At 37.3% G+C, this 12,143-nt stretch overlaps 1 protein-coding gene across 5 annotated transcripts in view; it reads right to left on the bottom strand.

Annotated features, from left to right (window-relative positions):
- The window catches only part of tnksa (tankyrase, TRF1-interacting ankyrin-related ADP-ribose polymerase a), a 129,864-nt gene that overhangs the window by 105,517 nt on the left and 12,204 nt on the right, over window positions 1-12,143 (bottom strand). For 3 of the 5 annotated variants that reach the window (XM_056268296.1, XM_056268297.1, XM_056268300.1), the window contains one exon: window positions 9,817-9,912. The exons of the other annotated variants lie outside the window; for them this stretch is intronic. In XM_056268296.1, the coding sequence (XP_056124271.1) occupies window positions 9,817-9,912 (96 nt within the window). The remainder of the gene's footprint in view (window positions 1-9,816; window positions 9,913-12,143) is intronic. 5 annotated transcript variants of the gene reach the window in all.

Below are 12,143 nucleotides of genomic sequence, written 5' to 3'. Positions count from 1 at the left end.
AGTACAACAGCTTCATATTATATAACACAAGTTAAAAACAGAAGACAGAAAACAAATACATTTGAAAAATGTTTGAATGAGCTGTCATAAAAAAAAAAACTAAAAAAAATGATGTCCTGACAAGCTGTAAAAATGGCTGAGGCTGTTTACCTGATGCCAAGCAGCAGTTCAGGTCCAGCCATCTGTCCTCTCCAAGTGGAGACCAGGCTGGACGTCAAGACATCATGCAAAGAGCCAGAAGGTTCTCAAAGACAAAATAAAGCAGTGGTGCAGAACTATAGGCTTATTTCTGCTTTATTGTGTTCTGTATTCTTACTCCGGATCCTGAGTAATGAGCAGTCAAGCTGTCTGCTGTGAGATAGGTGGACGGATAATTATGTGACAGTGCATCTATCCCTCTGTTGTACAGGGAGGGGAATTGACATGAAATACTTCTGGGAAGCTGACAAATCCTGCAGTGTGACATGATATACAACAGCATTTTGTAATTAAATCTATTATTTGAAACCTTACATTAATTTTTTTTTTTTTACAAAATCCTTTTCACAGTATAGTACCATTTAAATTAACAGGTAAAGGTAAAAGGTTTTTAAAAAGGCGAAGGAAAAAAAATTTAAGACGAGCCTCAGAATTCAAGGTCCAAGCATTTTCCTATATCTGGTGTAGGCCTATATTACTTTTTTTACCCATATCTACACTACTGTTCAACACTTTCGCTCTAGAATGCTTGTTTTTCAGCGGGAATGCAATTCATTTGCTCAAAACAACACCGATTTGACCAATTGCATTAAGGCTACATTTCAACTAGCACAGTTATTGTGATGTAGGCTGCACACAAATGAATGTTAATGTTAATTAAAGACCAAGGCTAGCAAATGTCTCCTATAAGCTGCATGTTGAAATTAGACAAGTACTTAACCATGAACACATAAGCCACAGCACACAAATGGCTTTTAATTGGTTTATTTCATTACCAAACATGTAACTATAATTGTTAAGTTCTTTCCATCGATCAATTTATTCATTTCACTTAGAAATTAACTTATACCCCACTTGTGGTCAGTCTGCACAAAAAACAGACCAAGCATTCGATCTACATCAGAGCGCCCACGAATCTTTCTAAAGTGTTGTTGGCAGGGCAGCCAGAGCGAATTTTGGCGTTCTCGCCAGCGGCGGTGTGAATGCACAGTTACACGCCGACATTGACAAGTGCTTGTGTGAGGGGGTTATGAGATAGCCGCAACTTTAGTTTAAAAGAAGACAAAGATATTTTATCAGTCATAACTTCTGGAGAAAAACAGCACAGACACTGAACAAAGATGAAACTTTGTAGAGCGCATGTGTCGACTGCCTGCATTCGTGCACGCTATCAAATGGAGCATACTTTGGCTGCATTTACATGGTTCAAGTGACCCAATTGCGATTTTTTCCTCCCATGTGGCAAATATCGAATATTCAATTCAATTCAATTCAATTCAAATTTATTTGTATAGCGCTTTTTCACATTACATATTGTTTCAAAGCAGCTTTACAGAAAGTGCATTTCAGAAATATGACCCACGAACATGTAAGCAGGAAAAAAGCACATGGATTCTGGTATTCTCAGATCGGTTTCAGGCTTAATTCATGTGTGGAAATAAATCTGCCATGTAAGAGGACAGATTGGATATTCCCCTGTCAATGCGAGTCATATGTCATTGAAAAAGCGGTGGTGGTGAATGGACACCAACTGCGATCACATGACTCTTTTCAATAGCTCAATCAAGGATGAAGGCTGAACCCAATGTTTTGCTGACCTTTAAAGATGGTGCAGAAAGCAAAAATAAAATCTTGTATTATCATTATGTCTGCGTCCATTGCAAATTACTGTTTTGCAAATTAAGTTTTTCCAGTTCAGTATGTCTACCTTGGGTTGTTTCGCCAAGTGTATAGTGTAAATGCAGATATTGGATATGAGTCACTTTTAAAAGATGATGTAAGCTGGTCATAAAAAAAATCATATAGTCAACAAATCAAATACTCATCAAAAAAAATTACATGTTACACCACTGTATAAAAACCTTGATATTGTCTTGATGTTTTTTTATTATTATTTAGAAGGGAGGATTAATTGCCTTACAAAAATGTTCATGTTTACTGAGTTCTTAAAAACACTGATGGATAGTTCAAAATATGTACCATTATTTTGACTGAAAAAACAACAAACAAAAAAGGACATATATAAACCTAGCACCTAAACTTTTACAACTATTATTTGTTCTGTACATGTTAGATAGATCTATACAGATTCACTCTTTCTCCCTGGATATGAGTGAGTGAGTGAGTGTGTGTGTGTGTGTGTGTGTGTGTGTGTGTGTGTGTGTGTGTGTGTGTGTGTGTGTGTGTGTGTGTGTGTGTGTGTGTGTGTGTGTGTGTGTGTGTGTGTGTGTGTGTGTGTGTGTGTGTGTGTGTGTGTGTGTGTGTGTGTGTGTGTGTCAAAATCTGCCAATTTGAGAAGACGACACTTTTTAATGCATAGCATAAACTGGTGTGTGATTAATTACTTCAATCATCAGTCACACAAATGTAACACACATGCATCTTCCGCATGTGTGTAAAGAATAGAGAGAAAGGGGTGGAGGGGAAGAAGTTATGAGCCTCGCCTTACAGTGTGTAATATTTACATATGGCATATAAGAATATTTATAACCTCTACGAAAAGCTGTGCACATGCAAGTGACGGGATTTCGGTGTATGAGCACCGCTTGCACACTGTCTTCGCCACTAGAACCAACGATTTTGATGCTTTCGGTGTGTCTCTCATTGGAAATGAACTAGAGACTTGCGCACGGATCCCATGTGAAAACTGCCTTTGTGTCGAAGTGGTACTACCGGCCCAAATTATGAGCAGCCCACTGGGAATTCTCCCGCTTCTCCTGATGGCCACTCTGGGCCTGGATGCATCAATACCCCAACTGATCTGAGACTATCGGCACTTCATTAAACTTCCTATAATGTGATTTAACCTCACTTTCTTGGTGTTGAAGGTCAGAGGCATTAGTTTCATCCCTTGAGGATTTAAGCAGACTACATTTGCACAACTGATTCTGTGTAATCCTATAGACTGTATGACAGCTGGAAAACGAGTGATTTTTTTTTTTAAAGATATCTAAAGCATTATGATATAATAAAAAGAGACAACAGTTGTATCTGTCATTGCTTACGCATGCTGATTTATTTAAATGTATGCACACCCACATATTCACCTAGAGTAAAACACATGAACAAAATCTCTGCAGTCATCCAAATTAGACTGAAAAATATGCACTATTGGTTGGTTTAAACTCATCTGGGAAAGAAATTGGCAAGAATATCAAATTAATTATTTTTCTATTGGATTAAGAAAGTAAACAAGTAAAAAATACTTTGTTCAGCTAGCAAATATCCTACTCCTTCGTTAGTCCAAAAATACAAAAAGAATGACACACAAGGGAGTAGGTCTGGGTTTTCCGGTTATGTTTACTCTGGGTTTTAAGAGATTGTCTAGGGTATGGTTGCGTTGCTATGACACGAAAAACATTAACTTTAAAAGCAGACCATGAATGTAACTTTCAAAAGATTTCAAAGGGAAAATATTTATCATCTTTTTCTATTTGGTATGATGAAAGTCTAAATGGATATTCAAAGCACTGGTTGAGTTGGAAAGTGACTTCATTGGGGTTAAAAAAAACTGACACCAATAGTTCTGCAGAAGAAGAATAAACTAAACAAAATTTAGCTCAATATTTCACCACTTAAGGAAACGCCACAGTTGAAGTTTGCATCAACAAACTTTTTTTCTTTCCATACTTCTATCCCCCCGAGTTCCAGAGAAAACATCATCCAAGACCATCAGTGACTTTGTATTCCCCTTGACATTTTCCAGTGTAGACTCTATAGTTCTCTGAGTAATATGACCAACATAAATCCATTTATAGATAGAAAGGAACAGACACAGAAAAAAGAACCCAAAAAAGTGGCCAATACAAGAGCTCAGAGGTTTTAGTCCCTGAGAAAGACGTTCTGAAATCATGTGAGAAATAATGGTTAAAAGGGCTCTTTTTGAAGCCATGCAGCAGTCCACTACCTTAACAATTCAGGTCTATATCTCATAAGAACATTTACTCTGCTTTCTTGTACTGTTTTTGTACTGGAGGGCATTCGCACATCAAACATCTTTCCATTACAGACATAAATGTCAGAGTCATCATTCAGACGCCTCACCCTGGGATTCGCTCTTTTAAAGGACAAGGTTTTTTGTTTGTCTGTGAAATTGAACTTGTATTGACTCAAAATAACTTTGTGTTATCATGGGAAGTGGGGCCCTAATGAATAGTACTTCTTAAAAGTATATCAAGCAAAACTAAATGAACAGCGTTCTGATTAACATGGCAAGAGGATGATATGCCAGCGGCTTTTTGATTGTTCCATTCTGAAGTGTTATGAACTAATCTCTGCAAAACAAACAAGCCAAACAAATTGGATTCATCAAGCCTGTAGCAATAGAGAAATTTACTCACATCCGACAATAGAGCACCAGAGGTGAGGTGAACTCTGACATTTGAGAATGGCCAAACAAAACTGATTTAGTTAACAAACTACTGCAATCTCATGCGTCATCATTTTAGATTAAACCTACACACGAAATGTATACTTTACATAACAAGCCTTAACAATGTCTACAATTTTTCAATCAAGTCTTACATTTCCCTTTTCTGTGTCTCATATTAGACGTGGAGTCATATTAATCATATAGCTCACATCTAAACTCCCTTTAATCACTATCTGGAAGTCGCTCAAATAAAAATGGTGCAGAACACGGGCAATTTTCCTAAACATTACATTACATATATTTAATACCACTTACAACAGTAGTGTTCTGCCAGGAATATTTTCAGTTCTGCACTGGCACTTTTTGTCCAATTATTGCACTTTTTGTTTTACACTAGCCATCAGAAACCACAGACTTTGTGTGGCAAATACATTATAAAATTAGACATCCACATTCAAAATTAAGCTAATAACTTCCCTATCTGAACCATCGGTGTTCTAGCAAGAATTAAATGCCACATTATTCATATAATACTATTAACCTTTAAATAAATGAAAAAAGATAATTGCAAAAACACAAAATGAATCAGTGTGCAGTGCACGCAGCATTCAGTAGCAATTGATCATTTTACAAAAAGCTAAAGTGCAAGTGTGTCTAATGCAACTTAAAGGAACATTTTGTCTTTGTAAGGACATCATACGATGGCAGAGGCATTACCACATGATCAAAGTCAACCACAAGCAACTCCAAAAACTGATATAGCCTAAAAACACAAGGGATGTAAAAATAGTTAGTAGCCACGGTCTGTGCTGTTTTTCAAAATTCCTTGCAATAAACAACAAAAACACTTGGCTTAATCGTGCTGACTCTATTTTTAAATTACACTCAACAGACTGTTTATTGGAAGAAAACCAATATTTCGTGCAGCTGAACTGACCTAGACAAGTTAATATGCGCGATCATTAAGCTGTAACAAAACAGACTTGATGACCCGGAGGTTTATTCTGAAGCTGTTTGAAGAAAATGCAGCTATGCTTACAGATGGTTGGATGGCATTAGACCTCTCACATAACGCCTTTTGGCAACTGTGATGCGAAACGGCTAATTCGCAATGTAATTGGTGCAGGCAACATTCAAATTATCAGAACAAAAGTAAGAGGAGAGAAACTCGCCTCGGGCAAATAAACAACAACATAAATAACTCGGTTCACGTTGCTCAGCTTCTAAGCGAATAGCCTACTTCAGTTAGTAATTAGGGGTTAGGTTGCAGAAAAATGAAAAAGCTGTATGTTGTGTAGTCTGGTATGATATAGCTAGCCAACCCTGATTATTACCAATGAAATGAATGCTGTTCTTCAATATTTCTAGACAGATGATGGGAGGCTCGACAGTCAGGGTCAGGTAGCTAGGCAGGAAAAGTGGATCTATAACAATTATCTGTAATACTCTAGAGACTGAAGCTCTGCCTCCTGCTCTATTTATACTCACAAAACCAAACACATCAACTCTGTCACTCACACCAGGAGCTGCCATTTATACCTTATCACCTTATTTCTGATTTGCTAAGAGAAGTGGATAGAAAAACAGATGTTCATGGCAAATCTCATCATTTACATATAATTTCTAATGGCTGCTGCAGTTGCTCTGCATATCAAGTAGTTCTATAAGATCATACGCTTCTCTCCTATTGATTCCACTTGAATAAATGTGCTTAATCATTTTTGAGACCTGAGAAATGACCTTCTAATTCATTTGATTTTGCATCTGATGTACATTTCATTACAGAATACATTTCAGTTTACATGATGTGAGAAATTATCAACATCTCTATGCTGCCAGCTGTTGTATCAATGAAGTCTTATGTCTTTTAATAAAGCTTATATTGAGTTCAGAATGAGAATTGTTTTAAAAGGCATCACCGTTGCTGTGTTTCTTTGAGAGATGAAGAGTGAAATTTTACTACCATGATACTTCTTGGCAGTTAAACGTATTGTCAGTTTGGAGAATTACCCCGCTGACGAAAGGCTTTCTACATCCCTTGTGCAACTTACCAAACAGGAAATGATGCAATTAAGTGTAAACACAATTGAAATGTCTCTAAAAGGACCATGTAATAAATCAGTAAAGCCTGATAATACACAAATCTCTACCCCCAAACAATACAAAGAACAGGGCCAAGCGATGTGACCAGTATGTTATAAAATTTAGTTTCATTTAGATTTTACCAAGCCATGGTGCATATATTTTCACAGCTATCAGCAGACAAGACTGCTTCGATATTTACATGAAAAAAACATGGTGTAATGCAATAATATACCACTTTAAAATACAGAGAATATTTCACAAAATTATATATTATTTCTTTGACTGAAATTAGGGTGAACAATAATTTCAACCGAACAGCAATAGCAGCAAATTAAATGTAATGTTTAAATCAAGAAATAAAATAAAAGTTTTTACTGAAACACAAGGACGACGAATCATTTTCATTTTATATGCAATAATAAAACGATCCCTGATTTATTTATTTATTTTAAGTAGTTGGTCGATATGGGGTTTTCAATGGCTGATGTTGAGTTTTACACAATATTTACTCAATGCAATAAAATCATGAAAAATGACAAAGTAAAATTAAGAACAAACTGGGGAGATTCTGATAGTCGGCTAATCTTAAAATTGCCAAAAATGGGTTCATTAATTGGCCTGGTTAATACATCTGCGCTGTCACTAATAAACAATCAAATTTAAAAACGAATATACATAGATAAACAAATCGTTGAATCAGAGTTTTGAATCAATTCATGACACAGAAATGAACAACAAATGACATGTCCATATTCACGCCCTGAAGCTCGAAAGTCGTGACACTAGAACGGTGCAAACTATTACTAAACTAAAGTTTCAACTTAAAAGTGGTGAATTACTTCGGCAAAGCTGGCAAAATAGGCTTTAAAGCAACACTAAGTAAGTGTAACACTAATTTTTTACCTTAAAATAATGTTTCCAAAATCGTTTCAGTGGTTCATTAAGTCGTAACAGGGTGAAAGACACTTCTGGATTCGCTTTGCGGTCCTATATCTGCTATAACCACGCTATGTAAGATTGCCAGATCGGGTCGCGTTTCTGTAGTTCTAATGAGACATAAGAAAACTAAAAATTTGACTTGCTTTACGTCAAGTGTTACAATAGTCATTATTTTGTTTTTCTTTGTTTCTGATGTCGCAATACATCATACTTTCATGAAATCATGCAACATTATCTACCTTGTCTGTGGACATCGTTCATTCCAAAGCCGGTGCTGGATAAACAGCGAGCGTGCGTGCGACAGTACTCTGCGGTAGGCTAAATTATTTACGACAGCGGTAATGGACAATTCCGCTTCCAACCTGTAGGGCGACTGCAGAGGAAAAGTTACTTGGTGTTGCTTTAAATAAAACTTGGCTGCCTGTCCAGTAGAAAAATATATAATTTTATTCCGTTTTATTCTCTTCACAGAAGCACTGCAGGTGTGTGATGTGACGATGTGTGAATCCATGTTCATGTTGTTTATGCTGCTATTTGCGCTTTTAAAACTAAACAGCTCGAAATCTTTTGACTTTATTATTGTCTGTGGTTCTGTATGTATTTGTTTGTCCAATATGTATAATTGCACTTTTGTTTATTGTATTATTGTTCTCTTGTGATGGCTGTGATGTATTTTAGGACCCCCTTGAAAACGAGATGATGCATCTCAAGGGGTTTATCCTAATAAAAATAAAATTTACTTTAATCTCGAAATGTTTCGACTTTAATCTCGAAATGATAGATTTTTAATTTATTTTTTTACAGATTTTTTTTTTTTTAACGTTGCGGTTCAGGGCTTCCGTAAGGATAGTATGATGCCCATAGGGATTTCCTGGAATGACGTGTGTTGTGTTGTCGTCTACTTCTGCGGCGGGGCATATTTGGCGTGTCTGCGTGAGACGCCCTCTGGCTTTCAGATGAAGCTACCGATCAGCTGCACTGACAAGCTGCACATAAAATAATCGCAACCTTTGCCAAATCGCGTGTGGCTTCATTTCGATTAATCGTGCAGCCCTAATATTAAGCCTGGTTTCCATTACAGATTTGCCCAAAACTTTTGTGATATTTTCTAAATGTCAATAAAAAAAATTTGCGAAATGACGGCATTTCCATTAACCGATGTTATGCGACTACAACGTAATTTTATCCTCTCGCGATAAATCATTCCAAAAATCATGGCAATGGATGTTGGTAGGTTTATGTATATCGCAGCCACCAGCTATTATTTTTAATCAAAGGAGATGTAGGCTTGTCATTCAAGCATTAAGGGCAAGGAAAGCCCCTTATACTTGGGAGCGGCCACGTATGAGGTGTTTCTGGGTGTTTCTCCCTTCTATCTGCTTCATGGTCTTGATATTGTGGCATTTCTTTGTTGTTTAGAATACAGTATTCCCATAATTATTTTCTATTTTATGAGTTTAAGAAAGAACTCTGTCTCGTCTTCTGTCCGAACATACCGCGCCATCTTTAAAGAATGATCGACTTTTACGAATGCCAAGTGACCTGTAAATGCAAAAAAAACTTTCCATTGCAGTTTAGCGATATATTCCTTTTTCGAATTGCCTGAAAAATCACCTCATGCGAGTTTTTGCTAAATTGACGTGTTTCCATTGGGTGTATTTTCAACTCGCAATTTCAATTTGTGCAATTTAAAAGGTAATGGAAATGCAGCTATAAAAGCACTGAAATTGTCAAAAGTCCACCAGATGTGAAGTGATTTGGTGACAAATAAATGGAAATTTCTTGGTCCACGTATCAAGGAGAATGAGTAAACATTGTTCAATTACATATACTACCAACATTGTAACAATACAAAGCAGGTTGAAAATCACCGAAGTTACACTTTAATGGCCAAGCACAGCGAATTAAAATCCTCACAATGTAGCTTAACTTGAAAATCATTACAAATATATCCATAATGTTCAATAGTCGCCCATCCCTAGAGAGAGCACGCAGGCAGAGAAGCGCTCAAGGACAACAACAGTCCCACTTTACACAAACACACTTAACGTGAAGATACAGATGCATAACAATGCTGCTCCATTTCAAAGGTGTGTAGTAGACATAGTATCAGAGTATCAGACACGAACAAACTGCAGACATTCCAAGATGAAAACACTGAAAGAAAGAAAAAGAAAGACAGAAAAGACTGTGAATGGAGAACATGAGGTTGCAGCACTCACCGGTGAGAACAGCTTTAGCGGACGGGTCAGCCAGGTCCAGGGCAGACTTGCCGTCGGTGTTGCGGATGTTGGGATCGGCGCCGTGCTGGAGCAGAACTGTGCAGGGGAAACACAAGCAGTATCGTAACTCAGGCAGACAGAGGCTGCTGCTGGGACCGCTCGCACCGCTGACTGGTAGCGCTTGCCTCGGCATGGTGCAGACATAAACACACATCGCGCACCAGCGCACCAGGAGCAGCAGCGAAAACAGCCCACACGGAAAAACACACACTGCAGTGAGACGGGGGGAAAAAGCCCATGTTACACTGAGAGAGTCCGACTCCAGGCATGTGACGGGAACTCGGGAATGAGAGTGGAATATCAAAGCATGTCTTTCGATCCTCTCCACGGCCCCCTGAGAGAAAGAAAGAGACGACGAGAGCAGTTCACCGGCGCTCTGCTATTGATACCCAAGTAACGCAGAGCACCTAGAGCGAGTAGCGTCTATCAACTGTCTCCAATCCTCTTCTCTCTCTCTGTACAACAACATACGCTTGTACACAGGCTCACGTACACGTCTCCTCCCTCTGCCCTCCCTGTCCAATTCACTACCCTCCTCAGTAACACTTCCACACATCTCGCGCTCCCTACAATTCATCACACAGATCTGTGGCATCAGAGAGAGGAATTACACAGAATACTTTGTAAAAATGGGCATTTCCATTGCTTCAAAACATAGGGAATGTCCAGGAGCTTGATACTAATGATTTCAAAATCAAGTAGTCCACTAATCAGTCTTCTTCAGGAAGACTTGCATAATCTGATTTGGGTTCACCTGGATTATTGATTTATTTGTGCAGGGACAATTCACTGTACGGTACTTTGACGCATTTCCGTTTTGGTGGCCATTTGGTGACTTCTATTGTTTGAAGAAAACACTACCTTGAATAATATTTCTACAACCCAAATTACAACCCCAAAACAGAACGTTTAACAAAAGTTAAAACTAAAAAATTTAAATAAATCAAAACAAAAGTACAGGCTAAACGTTAATTGGTAAGAGGAACCCACATTCACTCATCTGAGCTTAGTAATTATTTCAGCCTACATTTGATTACCCCATAACAATAATCACTTTACAGTTACTGCTATCATACAAATACACTTATTTGTAGGTTTAAAATTCTAAATATGGCACATTTAACATCCAACAATAAATATTTTACAAAATGTAGCTATATTTTAGTGCTCCTATTCTATTGTGCTCCGTCTGTTTGGCGGCGATGCTCGTTCACTGAAGTCTGTGAAGACTCGCTTGCATAAGGCTCCACTCCTGACAGGAAGATTTGCTAACATTTACAGATGGAGAATATACCTGTGAAACGTAAGATATGCACTGAGGCAAACACCACATCTCAAACGCATTAAACAGTGCAAGTATCTGTCTGCACATGTAGGCTATCTGTCAGAGCATCTGACAAGGCAAGCAGATTTAAACTATGCAGGTTTACTATATCTTACTACTAAGGTATTTTGAAGCCCTTAATATAAAGCATATCTCATGTTTAGGACAAAATGGGATTATACACTTTGCACGCAGCAGCTCATTCTGTGTCCTTCACTATTTTTCAGATGCGCTCAACTACTGTATATCAATATAAAAGGTATAGCCTCTTCCTACATTGTTTATAAAAAAATACATTGATATTGTACATACTCAATGTACTCCCCCAGCCCTAAAACATTGAAAAGTAAATAAATTAGTTGACCTCACTATCAATGTCTTGGTTGTTGTACAATTTGTCAGGCTATCTTCTCTGAAAGAAAAAAAAGATTCTAAATAACTGCAAGCTAATTACAGCACAGCCACTAAAAACATAAAACAAACAACAACAACAACAACAACAACAACAAAAAAATCACACTAATAAATTTGATGGCCAACAGAGTAGACCATTCCTCAGAGCAGATTCAACACTGAAGCACTTCTGCTAAAAATTGTGATGTATCATTTTATTTCATTCATTTATTTTTTTTAAACTCAATCTCACTAATTGTCTTATCGGTTGTTTGATGACTAGTTAAGTTAGGTACCATTACTCACATTCTCCACCAGAGAGAAGACACAACATTTATTTCTATTATAATCTTACAAAAGATTAATATTTCAAATAAATGCTGTTATTTTGAACATCCTATTCATAAAAGAACACTGAAAAAATGTATCACAATGTCCGACCAAAATATTAAGCAGCACAACTGTTTTAAAAATTTATAATAATATGAAATGTTTCTTGAGCGTCAGATCAGCATTTTTAAATGATTTCACAAGGATCATGTGACACTAA

The sequence above is a fragment of the Rhinichthys klamathensis genome, unplaced genomic scaffold (assembly GCF_029890125.1).
Source record: "Rhinichthys klamathensis goyatoka isolate OS25496 unplaced genomic scaffold, OSU_Roscu_1.1 h1tg000270l_1, whole genome shotgun sequence".
NCBI classification, from domain to species: domain Eukaryota; kingdom Metazoa; phylum Chordata; class Actinopteri; order Cypriniformes; family Leuciscidae; genus Rhinichthys; species Rhinichthys klamathensis.
Note: the sequence above shows the minus strand (reverse complement) of the source record. Positions and strands in the feature narration are given on the sequence as shown.